The 21,654-nt window shown below is 26.6% G+C and overlaps 1 protein-coding gene across 1 annotated transcript; it reads right to left on the bottom strand.

Moving 5' to 3' along the window:
* Positions 1-1,521: 1,521 nt before the first annotated feature.
* LOC100205983 (rabenosyn-5) lies at positions 1,522-21,334 on the bottom strand. The gene is made up of 9 exons (XM_065800861.1): positions 21,005-21,334; positions 12,890-12,990; positions 8,536-8,608; positions 6,176-6,337; positions 4,630-4,732; positions 3,925-3,982; positions 2,425-2,495; positions 2,242-2,328; positions 1,522-2,167 (listed from the first exon to the last, which is right to left on the bottom strand). The coding sequence occupies exons 1-9, from the start codon at positions 21,279-21,281 to the stop codon at positions 1,675-1,677; spliced, it is 1,425 nt and encodes a 474-aa protein (XP_065656933.1). The 5' UTR covers positions 21,282-21,334; the 3' UTR covers positions 1,522-1,674.
* Between the last annotated feature and the right edge of the window lie 320 nt (positions 21,335-21,654).

Genomic DNA, 21,654 nt, shown 5'->3' with positions numbered 1-21,654 from the left:
TAAAAAATTTTTTCTTTAAAAAAATATTTGAATTTGAAGCTAAACCGTTTACTCTTACCCCAGTTTACTATATACAAAATAAAAAATATAAAATTGAATGTGTACAATTTTACGCTTGATTACTTCAAAAACAGTTTATTTTACGGTAACCAACCGTATGAATTAACATGATTATGGTTCAGTGGCGGATCCAGCATTTTTTGATCTTTGAGATAACTTTCAGACATGGAGCTAACTCCAAACATTTATATGTTTATACTTATGTCAAATAATGAGAGTTTGCAAAAACTTGCGATGATTGGAGGCTGGGAACAAAGAAGCCCCAAAATTTTTGCTACACCTGCCCTAAACGTGATAGCAACAAGTTGATAAAATATTTTTTGTACTATTCTCAACTAGAATTATATTTATCGATAATTTTTAAGTTTCATAGTATTATCTCTCAGCGTTCAATAATTATGACCATATAAAAATTACAACCCCCTCAGATTAAGGGGGGTTCAAACTTTATATTGTCATAATTTTTGAACGCTTAGAGATAATACTATGAAACTTAAAAATTATCGATGAATATAAGTCTAGTTGAGAATAGTAGAAAAAATATTTTATCAACTTGTTGCTCTCACGTTTGGGGCAGGTGTAGCAAAAATTTTGGGGCTTTTTTGTTCCCAGCCTCCAATCATCGCAATTTTTTGCAAACTCTCATTATTTGACATAAGTATAAACATATAAATGTTTGGAGTTAGCTCCATGTCTTGAAGTTAGCTATCTCAAAGATCAAAAAATGCTGGATCCGCCACTGTGGTTAATAATGTAGTTTTTTCCAATCCCCTCTAAAACATTATTGGCACACCATCAAATATAATAATAACTATACGGTAGTCCTTTTTATTTTTTGTTTAAACAATGAAACTACATAGCTAATCTTAATTCTCTTCTCGTTTTTTTAAAAAAAATGCGAAACTAAAATTTACCTGATACATTTTACACTTTATGAAAACAAAATAAAAAAACTTTCTTTTTAAAGAGGTTTGTGTAAATAGAAAATAAAAAAAATAAAAATACAAAGAAAAAACCAAAAGTTATTGGCGCTTATACCGAAGTATTAAACAGTTATACCGAAGTATTAAACAGTTATCAAATAAAAAAAATAAAATAATAATACTAGATAATAAATTTTTAAAAAGCGTAAAAAATAGCGTAAATATGCGTAAAAAATAGAGGGAAAAAAAATATATATATATATTTTTTATCTCATTTATATGATGACGACCAAACATTTTAAAAATAACGCTAAAAAGTAATAATCATAGTTAAAAAAAAAAAAAGAAAAATTGAAAAGTATAAAAAAATAAATCATTGTATAATTCATACACACACACACACACACACACACACACACACACACACACACGCACGCACGCACGCACACACACGTATGTGCGTATAAGCTCTCCGAATTAGAAAAATAAAACCTTTTTTTGGCCGAATTCCTACCCTTTGCCAAATACCGAACGTAAATTTCGAGGACTAATATTTAATATTTAGGGCACAGAAAAAAAGAAAAAACTTTTTTACAAGAGTGATGAAACGTTTTTTTGCAGCAATGTTTATGAAACACTCATCTATCAACATTAAGACGATGATTTTAAAGCGTTAGTTTTATTCAGAAAATTAGTTAATTTTTTGCTGTTGGGAATTATATTCAATTAAACATTTAAGATTTTCTTCTAAAGTTTTCATTTCGTCAAACTTTTTTGCTTCTTTAGCCTGTTGAATAAAACTTTTTAAGTTTTCAATTTGCTGAAGAATGGGATTTGATGCTTTTTCGACTGTAACTTGAGTAGGTCCCCATCCTAAATCTACTTTTTTTTCCCGTTCAACTAGATCGGCCTTTTTTCCTGAAATTGCTTCACCTTTATTCTTAGTTAGTGTATTCTCTGTCGGCAAAGAAATTAAATTAGTTTTCTCAACACGCATGCGTACTCGTTCTTGTTCTTTTTGCTTCAAATTTTCATAGTATTTTTCTTTTGAAGGCAAACCGGGAAGTGTAAACATATTTTCAGCTAAATAATTTGATGCGTAAGTGCGAATAGAACGCTGCAATCTTAAAGCTCCAGCATGTGGTTGTTTATCTTTGTCTGTTCCAAGAAACTGAATCCGCTTACTTAAAAAAAATTAACTTTAATTAAGATTGTTAAATAAAAAAATGCTAAGTTCATTAATTAGTCTTGGAAATACCTAATACTTTCTACAGATTCGTAGTACTTTAGAAGTTTCAATCTTGTTTCCGTAACCGACTCAAATCCATATTCAGTTTCTCCAGAACTAAATATATAAGCATAAAGTAATAATAATAATAACAATAAAAATAAACGTACACAATGATACTTTTATATATAAAAAAACAAAACGTTAACATACTTTAATGAATCAGCCATCTTTAAAAACTTTGGCAAAATCTCGTTTGCTTCATGCATGGAAGAAGTCATTTTCTTAAAAAAAAATAATTAAAATCAATATTTTTAAAAGCTCAATCAAGATTTTTAAATAAGATTGAAATTGAGAACCTATTAAAATATTCAAAAATTTATTCTAATCTTATAATATTTGGTTTTTTTATTTACTAATTCACATTTTTACTTTTTAGTTTTAATCGTTTTAAATTAGTTATATACACTTGTTCGTTTCGTCAAACAGTCTTTTTTTTTATTAGTTGTTTGTTTTGAATAAAACATTTCAATAAATTTATTATTATATAATTAATTTTTTTACAGGGTTTTATACTAGGAACTTTACTTTTCTTAACATATATAAATGATTTATCCTTAAAATCAAACTTTATTATTACGCAGGGCTCTATAGGCCAGGTGAATAAAAAAAAGCAATTGCTTTTACTCAGTAATTGGTCTGTGTTACGTGAATAAAAACTTAAACAATTTTGCCTAAGATTTTATTCACGCAAAGCTGAACAATTACTGAGTAAATTGCTTAACTTTACGTGAATAAAAATTTGAGTAAAACTGCTAAAGTTTTTGTTCACGTAAAACTGACCAATTACAAAGTAAAAGCAATGCTCATTTTTATTCACCCGGCCTTATACTTAGGGACCTAGATTCTAGGGATACTAGAACCTTTTTTAATTTTCTTTTCCATACATGATTTACCCTTAAAACCTAACTAAACTAATAAACTTTATTTTATATGCAGATTGCTCTCATCTTTTTTATTCTCATAAAAATGTTGTAAAACTTTTTAAAATAGTAAATAAAAAATTAAATAAAGTAAATGAATGGTTTATATGCAACAAACCTATGAATGTTTAAGACTAAATTTTATCTTTTCCACAAACCAAACAAAACAAATACCTCTTGTTCTATCCACTAATTTAATTAATAAAACTAACATCAATAGGCAAACATCTGTAAATTTTTTTAGGAGTGAACTTTTATGAAAACTTATAATGGAAACTTCATATACTTATTTTAAAGAAACACACCATAATTAAGCTACAAGATTTTTATTAATATATTTTATTCAGAATCGCAGACCATTTCTGTGAAAAAGCTTTCCAAACATAGTTTCTAGAAGTTAAACATTAAAATCTTAAACATTTTAAAACAGAATCAAAATGCCATTTATCACACACAGATTTTAATTAATTTTGTTATAAATGTACTTTTAAAATAGATAAGGTAAAATTTACAATAAACTAAATTTTATTGCTTTTGCAGTAAAGTAACTAGAACAATAAATAATATAAATATAAATAATACAAATAATATAAATATAAATAAACAATACTATGTGAAAACGGTACAACTCCTATTGGCCTTTTATCATGTATTAAAGAATTTGATTATTTCTTCACATTCAAGTAAACATTAATTTAAAAAACTTAAAAAAATGTTGCTCTCAAAAAACCTCATAGAGTTGAAGCAGAATTGTGTTTGCCATTGCTATTTCTCGAAGTTGCAACTGTCTAGATAAATAAAAACGAAGTAATTAAGTTAAAGGTGATAAAAAAAAAAGAGTAAGCATTTATAAAAATGTTTCACTAAGTTCTTTTTCTAAGTTCTTTCTAATAAATGTGTTTTATGATTATACAGTTTCTTACTAAACCCTGGGAATTGTGTCTGAAAGTTGTCTACTGCATACAGTAGTCCATTCTTTTCTTAGTTCATTTATAAACATATTTTAGTCAGTCAAGTTGGTCGCAGAAATAGATTTAGTTTAAAAACTTTTTAAAGCATTTATTTGAGCTTTAAAGCAATATTTATAAAAAGACTAAAGTCTAGTAAGTTAGACAAACCCTGTTTTGGTTGGATTACAAAGTTAATTAGAAAGAACTCCTCATTTTTTACTAATTTCTATTAGGTCCTTGTCTAATTAAAATGATTTCAATTTTAAAATGGCTTTTTGTGAACCTGAGTTTGACAGAAGCAGAGAGATTAAATAATTTAAACATATATCAAAGAAGGGATCAACTTAATAATATGAGAAAGAGCAACTCACCTTTTTAATATGCTATCTATGAAAACAAAAAATTCGATATGGATTTTTTATATCATACTATTATATAGCTGTCACATGTAAGTATATACCAAGACCTAATAACATATTGCAAACCTTGTAAGAATATCAAGACAAGAATCACAAACTCGTAAGCCATTGTCATCCATTGATTGATTTGATTTTATAAAAAGAGTCTCATCTAACTTTAATAAGGAAACTAAAAAAAAATAAAATCACAAGCATGAAAAAAATAGATTTCAAAATATTATGCTATGAATAATTTTATCATTAATTATATTAGATTTCACAAGGTCTTTAAAATCATGTAACAAACAGTATACTCTAAGCAGTATAGATTATAAATATTAAATAAATATTTATGTAATATAGAATACGTTCTAACTTTTTTATAAACATTTATTATATAAAAAGAATAGTATTGTATTACATATACTGAACAATCAATAAGTATTGTATTACATATAATGAACATTCAATAAGTGGTCAATTGCAGTATTAAAATGAGACATAATATAAACCCATAAGAAAAATACAAGAATAACAAAGCTATGATGTTAAATAACTTGTTTATTTTAATTTTGCATCAATAAGATGTAAAATTAATACAAATCAATAGTTTGGTAACTAAGTTGATAGTAGCCATATCTCAGAAACATAAGAACAGGAATCTGATCTTAATCTGGATCTGGAACCTGAGCATAATCAGCTGTAATAGACGTTACAGCAGATACAACATATCTGACAAAAAAAATCAGGAAGCAAGAAACTACTGGCAATTCCTAGTCCAGGGGCCTTGAAAACTAAAGATAACCCAAATTGTATCTGGATCTACTACTACTAATCATATCTAAGTCCACTAAGTTGTGGTAGCTGGTTGGTCCAGAGAGTTAGCTCCTGTTCAAAGTGGATAAAGCAGTGGAGGATGGAGAAAGCATTTATTAAATGTATTCTAAAATTATATTAAAAACGTGACTTGTATCAACAATTGTGCAGAGAGAAACCAAATCCTTGTTCAGGATATTGTAGGTAGACAAAAATCTGACCATACAATATATCATAAATTTAGTGACTAGGGACAACTGAAAGTAACTTAAAGAGGTTCTTTCTAAAATCTTGTTAAAAACATATATAATTTATTATCCCTGACTTATTCTTTTTGACATTTTTCTTTATTAAGAAAATGTGTAAAATTTTTGTTTTTAAAAAAGATTATATTATTACATATTGCTGATATTGAGAAAATGTTTTACATGATATTTTTTAAATTGAGAAAATGTTTTACATGATATTTTTTAAATAAAAAGATATTATATTATTGCCAAGTTTGAGCTCGAAAAACAAATTGTATAAAAATTTAAAAAATTAAAAACTTTTTGATCAAAATCACTACAAAATAAAACTTAAACAAAAACCATTTAAAAAATTAAACTTTTTGGAACACACACACACACATATACATATATATATATATATATATATATATATATATATATATATATATATATATATATATATATATATATATATATATATATATATATATATATCGAAAAGTAAATTTATACAAACTTCACTCTGTACTATAATATACTAATGCAACCATGTATTTATAAGGTAAATAAATTTTGTTGAAGATTACCTGGGAGCAGCATATTTAAATTGCTAAGACAATTATCACATACAACTCTGCCACACAGCCTGCAGTGATGACGACGATACGTTAAACTAAATTTCTTTTTGCAATGTGGACAGAATTCAATGCCTTTATCACTTTCCCATGGTACAACTTGCCTTTCCAGATCTACAGTTTAATAAAAACCATTAAAAATCTAATAATAAAAATTATATATATATATATAAAAATGTAAATATTTTTTAAACAGAGCCGTGTAAAAACTAAATAAATTTGATACCTTTTAATAGTGGTATTACATTTATAATGTTAAAAAACAATTTGTTTCAAAACTAAGCAGATTATAAGACACTCTAATTAGATTATACGACACACAAGCTTGAACATACTGGAAAATAAAATTAACAACTCTATAGAAATTAATGATGAAAAGTAAACCATTGAGTAATTATTTGAATGTTTTTTTTTGAAATACTTTTTATTATGCTAAATTTATTGAACCTAATATGTAATTATCCAGGCCACTGATTCCCTGAACTATTCTTAATCTAAATGAACTATTCTTAATTAAAGGAAGCATTTGATTAGATGGAGCATGAAATGTCTAAATAGACAAACATAATCACAAACAATAAGACCAAGTCGCGTCAAACAATCTTATATAATATAGAGGGATATACTAAGTAGTAGGAGTTGTATGAAGAGTTGGGAGTAGAATGAGGAGTTGTGTGGAACATTAAGTATGAGGAAATTTACAAAAATGGGTAAAGCAAAACAGTTATTCCCAGAGAAAAGAAGGTCGAGCTTAAGAAGATTGGCCCATCTAATAAAGCTATTGTTACTATAATTACTATCTAATAAAGCTATTGCTTCTCATTGGAAATATTTTCAGTTTTTGTAAATACCCCAAATATTGACTTCAAAAAAAAAAATCTTAACAAGAAACATTAGGCTAGAACCAAAGTCTGAAAGACCGCTAAAAGTTGCACTACATACACAAGTTTGGAGCATAAAAACTACATACACAAAGCAGAATGAGAAGAGCAATAAAAGCATAACTGTTTGTGTTACAAACAAATTTCATTACAACAAAGTATTCTGCACAATGTTAACAACAAATTGCGAATTAAATAAAAACCTTGACTCACCAGCTGTGAAACTCTTTAAAAAAAAGAAGCATTAAAATCAAATTCAAAAGAGACATAAATTCTGTCAGCAACATAAAAAATGGATACCACAGCAATGGTCTACTATAATCTGGAGTGAACCTCAGCTATTTGCACATGCAGAATGATATATTTGACAATCTCATGTTTCAAACCCCTGTTAATTCCAACTGTTAAGTATTCTTCATCAGGAGGTGTATAAGGTGCAGAACAAAGTGACCTATTCTTTCTCAAAAAGGGAGAGAGGATGAATGCTGTCAAATATAAAAAAGTATTAAAAGATCATTTATTTTCACTTATCAACATCCGTCATGCACAAATCTTTATGCAAGATGGTGCACCCTGTCGTTCTACAAAAACTGGCTGTGGAGCAATAACATTAAAACATTTGAACAGGTTTGATTCCCTAGATTTAAATTTTATTAAAAACCTGTGGCACGTAGGTAAAAATCAGTTGCCCTTGCAAGAGCAAGAACAATTGATGCAATTAAAGTTGCATGCCTGGTTGCGAGAGATAGCTCAAAAATTGTGTCAAAATTTATGCAATTCAATGCTGAAGAGAATCTCTGATGTGTGGAAATTAAAAGGTTACCCATAAAAATATTAACAATTGTTTTCATTATTGACATATACTTCTTGTGTTTAGTGTGTACATAGCTAATCAACCAAAAAATAAAGTTACATATAGAATAATTGACTATTACTCATTAATATAGAATTTATCAAAATTGCTAAACTTTTGCACATCACTGTATGTATGTATGTATATATGTATGTATGTATGTATGTATGTATGTATGTATGTATGTATGTATGTATGTATGTATGTATGTATGTATGTATGTATGTATGTACGTATTTATGTATGTATGTATGTATGTATGTATGTATGTATGTATGTATGTATGTATGTATGTATGTATGTATGTGCGTGTGTGTATATATATAGAGAGAGAGACAGAGAGAGAGTTTGGTTTTGTTTTGTTTTTTACTCTTTTTGTTCATTATTAACTTCATAACCAAGTCAAAACAATGTCATAATCAACTTCTGCTATTGATTTTTAAAGATAGGAAAAATTAGGGGTATTTCTCAAGTTACCTGTCAATGTTAAAAAACATTAAAGGAATACTTTAAAATTTTTCAAATACTTACAAAAAGAAATTAACAGCGACACACAAAGTAAGACAGCAAAAACTAACTTTTTCTAGCTTTGAGAACGTTTGGTAGTAAAGTGTTAGAGTTCTCTGTACAATAGATTCCACTCTTCATGAGCTAAAATTAAATTTAGAAGATACAATAAATTAAACTATTAAAAAAAACTTAACTTTAGTTTGGTTCTTAGGAAAAAATATTCTGAATGAATATTTATATATATGTATATAATTTAATAAAAATATAATGCATATAATTTGTACTATATGTATTACACAATGTCGTGTAACAACAAAACAATGTATATACAAATTTATAGTATAGCAACAACAACAACAAAAAATAATGAAAACTCTACAGTTTTTAAGAGCTAAAAGAAAAGGTTTTATAAAAAGTATGTTAACTTGGATCTTAAAAGAAGCAAAATTGTAAGTAAAAAATAAACTTTTTTTGATGGTACTTTTTTTTCAGTTCTTTTGAGTACCAACTTGACAAACTTTAAAAAAAATTTTTTTTTGCATACAGTATCAGAGAACTAAATACTAAGAAAAAAACTTTCCATTTAACAAATTACTTTTTTAAAAAAAAGTTTTAAAAAAACTAAAATTTAACTGATTTACAATCTTTTTTAATTTTAACCAAAACAAGTTTTTTTTATAGATTTGAGGAAAGAAGGTTTTATTTGGTACTGTTGTTACACAAATGTATGTAACAATTGGTTTGAACAACTGAGACAAATTAAAAAGTAATATTGTCTGAGCAGAAATGAAAATAATGTAAAATACTGAGAAAAACAAAACAAAACAAAAACATCGTTAATTTATAGAATTTTTATTTATTTATTTTTATTGTTTAGTATTTTCTATTATTGTCAACTTTAGATTTTTAAATTAAATTTAAATCATTAATATAAGCAAAATTAAATAAAATATTAACAATTCTTTTTCTCTCATGCAAAATTTTTTTTAAGTCAATATAATTTTAGCTTTAACAGAATGCTAGTGGAATGGAATGTTCATATTTTCCTTTAGTAAATAAAAAAACTTTGATTTGAACTAAAAACTAGAAGAACAAGAAATCTTTCAAAACATGTTTAATATATAAAAATTAATTTCATAAATATAAGCTTAATTATGCAAAGATACTTGCATAATTAAAGTTTCTTTCTTAACTTAAGTAAAATAACAGTAAAACATTGATGACTTTTATCTTTTGTTGCGCGGCAACAAAAGATAAAAGTCATTAACTTCAAACTCTGGTCTTTATCTTGTTCAATTAGTGCAATTATATTTTATGATTCGGTAGTAAAAAAAAATTAATTATTTTCCTCATTGACTTTTAACTGTTGTGAAAATAATAAATTCATTTTTAAAATTGGATTTTATAATTTGGCCTGGATTAATTGTAATTTAGTTGTAATTGAATGTTGGAGTAGTAGCAGCCAAAAAAATTTTCTATTGAATAATAAATATTTATTTTAAAAAAGGGTCAAAAACATTTACTTTTTATAGAACTTTTTATTTAATAAAATATATTGTTTACTGAAATATTTTAATCATATTTTAGGTGACCTGAATAAATTAAATATATATATTTTGATCATTTTATTTTTTTGCGTAATAATATTGCTACAGTTTGCAAATAAACAACAATTTTCAAAACACTATAGTTTAGCTAGAAATAAGTGATGACTGCCATTTCTCATCAAAAATACATTAAATGAGTTGTAGAAGCATAACATTTTACTTAAAATACTCACAAGCAATATATTCTCTTAAATATATCTACATGTAATTAACTTCCACACATGACTTCGATGCGTGATCATTCATGAACTGCATTTAAACGATTGCTGTGACTCTATGATACATAGTGCAATCCTGTAACTTTCTGGAAAGCTTTACTAATGCTTAAAACATCATTTAAGAAACATATATATAACGCTGAAATTTATATTTTTTAAGGAATTAAAGTTTATTTATCTAGTAATTAAAATTTCAGTTTTTCTGTTCTGTGCATGATTCCGCTTCAAACTTAATTTATTCTTTATTAACATTATTAATGTATACCATTTTTTGTTTACAAAATATTTATATAGGTTAGAATTAAATGAGAGTAAATCGGAGATGGTCAGTTTTATTAATATGAAAATAATAGACAAAACATATACAAGTTTGTGAGTGTGATTTTTTGTAAATGCCCATATGTATGTATGTAAATTTGAATCCAAAAGTGACCCAAAACAGATCTCTAAGAGCTAGGTATGTTAAATAAGTCAACTCTACCTATTAGACTTTAAAAAAAAAAAACTTTTAACAAAAAAAACTTTTAATTAAACTTCATTTTTAATACCAGTTTTGGCAGATTATAAATTATAACTTGAATTTTAGCAAGCAGAACTATCAAGAAGGGAATGGGGAAAGGGAGAGTCATGGCAAATTAATAACTATTGTTATAAATTTTCATTAAAGAACTTATTCTAATATTTTAGCAAAAGTACTTAAGTCGTAAGAGAAGTTCATAGAACTTCATCTATAAAGATACAATGAAACAGGAAATACTTAAATATTTATATATCATTTTAAACTGTGTTTAATTATGAACATTTTAAGTAATAGTTGAAATATTTTGAATGTTTATTTTATTAATAGTTGAAATATTTTGAATGTTTATTAATAAAGTTATTTAAATTTTATTACATACGTTTAAAAGAAAAATTTAAAAATGGAAAAATTTGAATATTGAGCATATGATAAATTCCATGTTCTACTTGGAGTTTCAGCACAAGCCATAACCGATGAATTGGTTTTAGTTCATGGTGACCAAGCTCCAAAATAAAGTACAGTTGCCAAGTGGGCTACTTTATTTAAGGATGGTAGAGAGTCTCAAAGATGATCCTCAGTCAGGGCACCCTCAAACCACATATACAGCTGAGAATATAAAACGTGTGTGAGCCATTATTGAAGAAAATCTGCATGCAACACATGATATAATTGAAGCCCTGACATCGAATAGTCGTTTTACAATCAACGAAATCATTCACAAGGCACTTAAAAAAAGAAAAGTAACATCATGTTGGATACCCCACGAGGGGTATCCAACATGATGAAAAGGGCTAAAGGGCTTTGATAGATCATTTCTGAAAAGGGCTAAATTTGATAGATCATTTCTGAAAAGGGCTAAAGGGCTTTGATAGATCAAAGCCCTTTAGCCCTTTTCAGAAATGGCCCATTGAGACAATGTGATATTAGTACAAGGGATGAGTCATGGTTTTATTTGAGACAAGTTGGACACAAGTTGGCTAACGCTAGTTGGGTCGGTGAAGGTGAAAGTCCAAGAACTATAGTAAGATGCAACAGGTTTCAGCCGAAAAACATGCTCTACATCTTCAAAACAACAGGTGTTATTCATTTGGGTTATGTTTAAAAGGGAGACACCATCACTAGTGGATATTATATAAAAAATTGTTTGAAACCTCTTATATGTGAAATAAATAAGCAAAGACCTAATACAGGGACTCAAAATTTCAAATTTCTCTATGATACCGCTCGACCCCATGTAACTCAAACCATCACAAATTGTCTAAACCAAGCTGGAATTACAATAATTCGCCACCCACCATACTCACCAGACTTAGCTCCATCCCATTATTGGCTATTCAAATTGATAAAAAAAAATCTTGATAACGATACTGACATCGAAAGTCAAAAAACTCGCATAGTGAAGCTACTTCAAAGTATACCCAAAGAAGAGTATAAAAAAACATTTGACAAATGGCGTGAAAGGATGCAACTTTGTATAGATAATGATGGACATTATTTTGAACATTTAATAAAATAAAATTAAAAAAAACTCTTTTTTTTTATTTATTGGGGAGTTCTACGAACTTTCCTAACGACCTAAGTAGTAGTTGTCATCAACTGTTTGTCATCAAAAGTCCTCTGCTAGAATAATAAAATATTTTTTTTGTTTTTCAATCTTGCTAATTTTGCATTTTTAAATAATATAGTTACAAAATTTCAAAAAAATACAGTTTAAGCAAAAAGACTTATATTCAAAAAAGCTTTAAAAGTTTCTATAGATTTTTTAATAATGACAATATTATTTTTATTGATATAATACAATGTTTTAACAATGACGATATTATTTATATTTCTCATATTGCAATATTTTAACAATAACAATATTATTTATATTGCTTTTATATATATATATATATATATATATATATATATATATATATATATATATATATATATATATATATATATATATATATATATATATATATATATATATATATATATAACACTATTACATATTGTTTAATACTATTCATTATTGTTATTTTTATTTTATAGTAAAAAATAAGTTCTAAATAGCAATTTAAGCAAATTTTACCTTCTCAAGCCGAATAAGAAGCTTATTCAATTCTACTACTTGTCTTTCAATTGTATTTTTTCTATGCTGGGAAAACAAATTGAAATGCGATTGGAAATGTCCTGGAAATAACACTTATTTTTTTATATATGCTAATATTGTTTTATATAAAAGCAAACAATAAAAAAAAATACACTTAAAAACTTATAAAAAATATTTTTTTAAATTGATAAATTGCCTGCCAAAACCAAAACCCTTAGTCAATCTAGCAGCACTCTTTGCATGTTTAACCTATTTGTCAGTTGATGTAGCAGCATTCCCACATTTTCTCTAGTCGATGTAGCCCTAGTAGCAGCAGGCTATAAGATAGTTGATGTGGCAGCACTCCGCGCATGTTTTACAGTAAAAAAAAATTAAAAATAAAAACATTTAGAATATTTTTATTTTTAAAAAAGTAAAATAAAACATTCCAATCTTTTAATTTGTGTGTTTTTGTGGTTTTAAAAAAACATTAAATTTAATTAGCTTCCTCAATTAAATTAATGAGTTTTGTTATAATCTAACCGCTATATATATATATATATATATATATATATATATATATATATATATATATATATATATATATATATATATATATATATATATATATGTATATATATATATATATATATATATATTTATATACATATATATATACATACATTTGGGCGTCCCAAATAACAATATTTTTGAAAAATATGCTCCCACCCCCTTAATGTGGTCTATGATATATATAAAATATTTTTAGGAGTACCGCAAGACCATTAAACATATAATGAGTTCCTAATACTATCACAAAAAAAATATTTATGTTGGGTCTGAAAGACAAAAAAACTTTTTTACCAATTTTTTGACAGTATTTTTTTTTCAATACATTTTTTATAATATAATTATCATATTTAAAATTATCTAATGATTTTTCATCATTTGAGACCCAACATGATAAACTTTTGAATACTTTTTTTTTGATAATATTAGGAACTCATTATTTGTTTAAGAGTCTTAAGGGACCCCTAATAATATTTTTCATTAAAAATTTTTTTAAAACCAGTGTTTTTTTTTTAATCATATAAAACACATTAAGGGGGTGCACTGTGGAAAAAAAACGTCTGCTTTGAATCAAAAATCAATAACTTTTTTGTTACTAAAGATAAAGTGTTGAAATTTTACGCAAATGTAAAGTAGTATATGACGCTTATTTACTTATAACTACGGAAATATTTTTTATAATAAAAAATTTTAATATAAAATTTGTAAATAAAAATCAAAAACTTCAAAATTGTCATTTTTATTTTATTTTTAACTTAACATGTTCTTAAAGTATATTAAGTATATTAAAAAACTTTGAAAGTATTTATACAGCAAAAAATACATAAAATGCTTATTTAATTGAAAAATATATTCTTATTAAATATATATATATATACATATATATATATATATATATATATATATATATATATATATATATATATATATGTATATATATATATATATATGTATATATATATATATATATATATATATATATATAAAATATATATACAATCTTTCTGCTAAACTCTAGACATAAAACAAACCCTTTTTTTTTTTTTAAATGGATCCCAAAGTGCGAGCATTTGTTATTTTTCCATTATACTTTCAGTTCAGAGCCTAATTTTAGGCTATCAAATCTGCATAGTTTTTTTGGTTAAAAAACATCTGGTTTCAATAATACATTTTTTCTCTCACCACAGAGTTTCTTAAACTCAGTTCAGATTTACACAATTATATTGGGTTTTCCCCTACATATTTAGTCTGCGGTGGTTATAAAAAACATTCGCTGTAACATGTTATGGTTTTTTTGTTCAAAATATTGTTAAGTGTTTCGGTTAGAATAAACTAGCATAATAAAAATAGTAATTAAGCAAAGCGTACTTTAAAATACATAAGATGAATATTTTTCTTGCAAAATAAGTAATCAATTTTTTTATATACATCACTAAGAGCAATAAAATCCAACATGGTTAAATTTTGTAAGATTTAAAAATCTTTATTTTTTTTAATAAATTGAGGAAACCGTTTTAAAAACGATCTTACATATATTTTTAACTTATGTTTATAATAATTTATATTTCTAATTCAAGAAACCATTTTTAAAATGATCTAGTATATATTTTTCAGATATATATAAAATTAACAAACTTGAATCTTATATTTTCGTTTAACTGCCAAACAGGAAACCCCAGCAATTTAAAGTTAAAGCTTTTTGAAAGAAACTTTTTGTATCGATGTCAAATATAAGCGCATTAATCAGACCTGATTCAAAAAATAAAAATAGTCAAAGCACTTTGTCTGGCACTTGGGGATCCCTTCAACAAACATTTTCCTTATATTAGGCTTAATTGCTTTATTACTTTGATTTTTAATTGTTGCATGTAATTAATTGATTAGCAAATATTTCAATATTTACATGAAAGTTTTAAAGAGTTTATAAAATGCTTATTATAGAAATATTCAGAATATTATTAACAATTTCTATACAGTGAGTTAAATAACCTATAGGTCGACTTTCAAAAGCTGTCAAGTATCTTCATCAAGTTCTTGAACATTTTTGCTGTATGCTTTTCTAATGCTGGCGATGTATTGATAGAAAGTGTACAAAAGAGTATGAAACACGTCCTCATTTGTAGCTAACCTAGAACATTTCCTGGCATGATAAAAGCAAAATCTTTTATAATCTTTATTACGGGATTCTTGCTCATCTACTGAAAGTTGACTGATAGACAGTACTTCAAAATGTTTTATGATATTTCCTCCGTGAAGTAAAATTTTGTGTACTGAAGACGGCCTTTAGTACCATCTATAATTACTCACATAAATGTGGGAAGTTTCTGTAGCATATGTACCAAAACTTTCAGCATTTATTATAACACCTGAGGAGAGAGCTTGTAGAATTATGTAAAGTCGCTTAATCAAATTTTTATTTACTTCAGTGATTTTAGAAAAGCAGCTTACATTGTAAAAAAATCTCCTAGAAGTATTACCATCATTGGTATTACCACTAGTGATGTAGTGATAGCACTTTTTGGCTGATGCCGATACTGATGCAGATGGATGAGAAAAGGCCGATACCAATGCCGATACTGATAAATTAACTAATTATTTAAATTTTGAAAATTCAAAACCATAAAACTTTAAATTGTGTAATCTTTTTCATTGAATCAGTACTGGTAAACAAATAATTGGACCCAAGTCAGAGTCAAATCATTATTTTAAAAATATTAGAAAAACTCTTTTAGTTTTTTTTACTATGAAAAGGAAACTTTAAAAAAAATACAGCTTTTGAGAAACACATTTTATTTCAATTTTAAAAAGAAAATGGTACTAGCTTTTTTTTTTCCAACAATATTTGCTTCAAATAAGGCTGTTACTGGAAGAGAAAAGATGAAGTTTATAGAGCAAGATAATGATTGACAGACAACTTAAAAGATTGCAAATTATATGAATCAGGAAAACAAGATGAAGAAAGCGAATTCCAAAGAACTGATATTCACAGGAAAAAACTAGATCATAGTAAAAGAATAAGACTTAATTGAATGACAAGTAACACAAGAATGAATTTTAGTAGATGGCACAAGAGACGCTAGCTCTTTAGAGCAGTGCCCATTAAAGTATTTGTAGAGAAGAGAAAGAGAAGCAACATTAGGACAATGTGATAATGGTTGGGGATTGGCTGCAAGAGCAGGTCCAACTATTTTTAAAATGCGTTTTTGCACCTTGTCTATAAGAGAACAGACATCATTGGAAGATCTCCTCCAGATCTGGCAACAGTATTCCAAACAAGGATGGATTTAAGATTTATAGAGATAAATAATAGAATCCGAAGTAAGAAAGTGACGAGCTCGATAAAGAGATGCAACCTTAGCAGATGCTAATTTTGCAACTAAATTGATATATGGTTTCCAAGAAAGATTGGAACTAAGAGTTAATCCTAGAAGATAAAGAGCAGATGACTCATCGAGTACATCACCGTTCATAAATATAGGAAGATCTAAATTATTGCAATAACGATTAACTGAAAAAAATTGGGTTTTATCAGAATTAAAGTTAACCGGCCACTGTGAGCCCCATGCTGTAGCAGAAGTGAGATCCTTCTCAAGCTCAAATGCCCCCTCCAAGTGTCTTATCAAGACAAGAATAAATTTAATTAAGCAGTTTACTTAGATATATAAACAACAATTATGTGTTGTTTAGGTATCTAAATTATTTTTAGATAATTAAGTTTTAATGAAATAAACTATAGGTCGACTTTCAAAAGCTGTCAAGTATCTTCATCAAGTTCTTGAACATTTTTGCTGTATGCTTTTCTAATGCTGGCGATGTATTGATAGAAAGTGTACAAAAGAGTATGAAATACGTCCTCATTTGTAGCTAACCTAGAACATTTCCTGGCATGATAAAAGCAAAATCTTTTATAATCTTTATTACGGGATTCTTGCTAGAATATAAAGAGCAGATGACTCATCGAGTACATCACCGTTCATAAATATAGGAAGATATATAAACAACAATTATGTGTTGTTTAGGTATCTAAATTATTTTTAGATAATTAAGTTTTTATGAAATAATTTTATTTTGTGATGTTCGATCCCCACCATGCCTCTGGTAGTACCGCGTTTAACTTGTTTCTCATGCAGTGGCCTTGTTTATCAAGGTTTGTGTTTGGGAGATATTAAGTTGAGAGAGGGTTGTAACCATAACTAAAGTAGCCTCCTCAACCGGAGTGGCCTTCATGGCTTTAGGGAGGTGAATTGAAATAAAAAAATAATAATAAAAATATAGAAATACAGTAGACTATACTTGAACACATATAGATAACAATGCTTAAATAGGCACCTTTTTAGGAATAACAGTAGAACAATACAAAATAAAATTATTTTAAAAACAACATTCTGGTAATAAAAATATAAGTACATTTAACTGTTAAGTTAAAGCTTATAAACATCATCTTAAGAATAATCAATATTGCCTGTAAATAAAGTCAAATTAAACAATTTCTCAAAAAAATTCTAAGTAATGCATAAAATTTAGTTAATTTATTATCAAATTATTATCATAATGCAGGATTAAAAAATTATAATGCTATTGGTTGGAAAATTGGTAAACTAATAAAAACAGGCTGATGCCGATACCAATTGTGTAAAAAGTGGCCAATTAAGCCACTGCCAATTAATCTGTACATCACTAATTACCACTTGACTGTTTTGGTTTGTCGACAATTAACCCTAGCTGTTCACGAAAACGTTTCTGTACCAAGGTCTTATTCTCTTTCTTTTGTCGCTCTTTTGTCACTTTTAGCTAACCATGTTTGTAAAGACAGGTTGTAGGAAATATGTAACTTCATTTCTACACACCGAATTCAGGCATGTAATGTTGACAGTCCGTATTATTACGAACTTTCATTTTCAGGCCTTGCAGACTCTTAAGTCAAATAGTTTATTTGTAGTGGAGTACTTTAGTTGGATTTTTATTTCATCTACAACAACCTTAGTTTTCTTAGGATTCTCTTTTCAAAATTCTATGCATATAGGTCGACAAAAAGGTACAGACAAAGGTGCTGGATTTCATCAAACAACTGTGTCAGTTACCTCATCAACTAATCCGATTGGTACCAAAGAATTAATAAATAAATTTGCATCAGAAATAAGTTCAGAGTCCTCTGGAAACTTCTGTTTGTACTCGCTTTGGCCAGAGGAGCCATCACAACCCTATTTACTATACAAAATTAAATGTTTAAATTTATTATTGTACACAGAATCTATAGTCAAAATTCGATCTACAGCGTGATCCAATAAATCTTGTATTTCCATAATTTTTGTATGCGTGTTCGTAATTCTTATTGCAGAAGATGGTGGATAGCAGGTCTGTTTAGTTTCTTGCAATTTGTAATATGGTGGGAATAAGGAACAGTTTTTTTTGTCTATCAACTTCCTCAAGTATAAATATTGTGCTTTTGTTAACTAAAAATCAACAAACATGCTGAGTGCTTCTTCATCCGTCAGTAAAACGTTTGTGTTTTCCATAAAACTCGAGACAGATATATATATTTTTTTTGGCAATCCCTAATGCTTCCACACACTTTGCTTCTGTTTCTTCTCCTATTGAACGTAATGCTTGAAGATATTCATTAGAGATGAGCTCAAATCCAATTTCCTCAACTAATGTGGAATTCTTTTTCTTTTTTTACTGGTCTCTGACATATCTCTATAAAACATGCACATATCTCCATAAAACATCTTCCACATTTTTTAAATGATCTAGATGGCGCAGGATCTATTTATACACTTTTCGATTTCGGTAAAAATACACTATATTCAGAATATAACCCATTGTTGTTGTTAGCTAAAAAAAAGCTTCCACTTTCCGTGACATCTTGGTTCATTGTTTATTAAACCACGGAATAATGCATCTTTGAATATCACTAACAATGAAACACAAGCTATCCTTAGAAACTTGATAATTTACTTTTAAAGCGTCTCAATTGACCTTCCTTTATCAATATAGGGAAATAATAGTTTACGTTTTGAATACTTAAAAGTTTTCATATTAAAAAGTAACTGAAGTATTTCTACTGCAAATTTGTTGCAGTGATATAAATTTTTCAACTCTTTACATATTATTTGCTAAATGATACAGTGTTCAAAAATTGCTGAAAACATTTTCACCACAAAATGCCAAAATTATAGAATGCATGTCCATCCAAATTTATTCTCAATCAAAAATTGACAAAAAAATTTATGCAAAACTATTGTTATATATAGATATAGTCTGAAACCACAATAAAAAATGGCTTTCTGTTTTCTGACATTTATTACTTTTTTATCCATAATTTTGGAAACCGCACATATCCGCACCTGATTTTTAATAAATCATTTTTATAGACACCTAAGCTACAAATCAATTATAAAAATGAAGCATGGGGAGCATGGGTTACTGCCAAAAATATCAGTGAACTTTAAGATTTTACATTTTCTAGCTCATTTTATAGTTCAATTTATTATTAAACAAAACCATGTAATTAAAAATATGAATTTTTTCTAAAATATCCATAACATGATTCTTTCAAAAATGTATAACACTTTATACTTATTCAAAAAAAGTTCTATAAAAAATAACTTTTAAAATGATGAAGTAAATAAGTTTCAATTGAACATTTACAAAAATATGAAACAGTAGGGCTTCAAAAATTATCTTTTTACATAAAATTAGCTGAAATTCCTACATTATAGTAAAGATCAACTATTAAATTATAAAAAAAATAAATAAATAAAATTTCAGTAGTGAAATTGAAATTTGAGCCAAAAACATTTATGGTACGTTTTTATAGTACTATTTTCCACAGTGGGCTGGCAGCATATTTCAAATATGTTGTTTTTAGGACATCCTAACATACATATGTACATACATAAATAAAATATTTTTTTCTCTTATCTTAATTTTAAATCAAAATATTTTATATAGATTACAATAATATAAAATACTACTATTAGAATTTGAATATATTTTATATAAATATTATTAGTAGATCAGTATAATAAAAAAAAAAAATTCTTTAGACCATTAATGTATGTGCATAATCTAGGGGATAGTCGCTGACAACTTTTAAGTCAGTATGACATCATCAATGACGTTAAGCTATAACCAAAAAACTTTCAAGAATTATTTGATAAACCCTTCCTAACATACAAATTGATGTAAATTTGATTAAATGTTTTGTAAAATAGATAATTTGTAAAAAATCAAAAAAAAGTAAAAAATATAATCTTGGCAAAAAAAAAAAAAAAATTTAAAAAACCTTTAAATTCAAAGTACAAAATATAATATTACTGGTATATATTATAAATATAATATATAACATTTGAAACATAAAAACTTTATTTAAATGTTATAATTGAATGAGAAAAACAATAACTGCATTCCCTTCACAAAAACTAAATAAAAAAATAAAAACACCTCAAGACTTATTTTTTTTTTTAAAAACAACCACATATTTTTTCAACGATAAAAAGTTTTTCTTTATTTAAAAAAAAAATATATACCAAAAAAACAAACCTATCTCTTGACTATCCCATAATGATATGTCAACTCCACCAGTTGCAGTAGTTCCGTAAGATAAAATAGAACTCTCTGAGGGATTTTCAGGCTGATATTTATTTTCAGGTTGTTTTAAAATTTTTCTTTTTGCTTTGCCAAATACTGAGCAAAGTTGTGCAATGACATGCTTCCCAACTTGATGCACATCTTCAAAATGAGAAGAAAGATTTGTTGGAGACTTTAAATCCTGAAGACAAATGGGACACAAATAACCTTCTTTTATTTCATCATTCATACTGCCATGATGTAATTTAACGTTCCATCACTTTCTAAATATGCATATACCTTTATATATATATATATATATATATATATATATATATATATATATATATATATATATATATATATATATATATATATTTTATATATATATATATATATATATATATATATATATATATATATATATATATATAACATAATATAACATAATATATTTATATATCAGGGAGTTATCTGTGTGTGTGTTTCAGGCAAAAGTGCAAAACCAGGCAATATATAAAATGTCTGCAAACTGTAATTTATTGCCTAAATTTTTTAGACGTTTTACAAATTAACAAAGAAAAAGAAAAGTAAAAATATTTTGACACAATGCCTGAAATTTT

This window comes from Hydra vulgaris, chromosome 07 (genome assembly GCF_038396675.1).
Source record: "Hydra vulgaris chromosome 07, alternate assembly HydraT2T_AEP".
Lineage (NCBI taxonomy): Eukaryota > Metazoa > Cnidaria > Hydrozoa > Anthoathecata > Hydridae > Hydra > Hydra vulgaris.
Note: the sequence above shows the minus strand (reverse complement) of the source record. Positions and strands in the feature narration are given on the sequence as shown.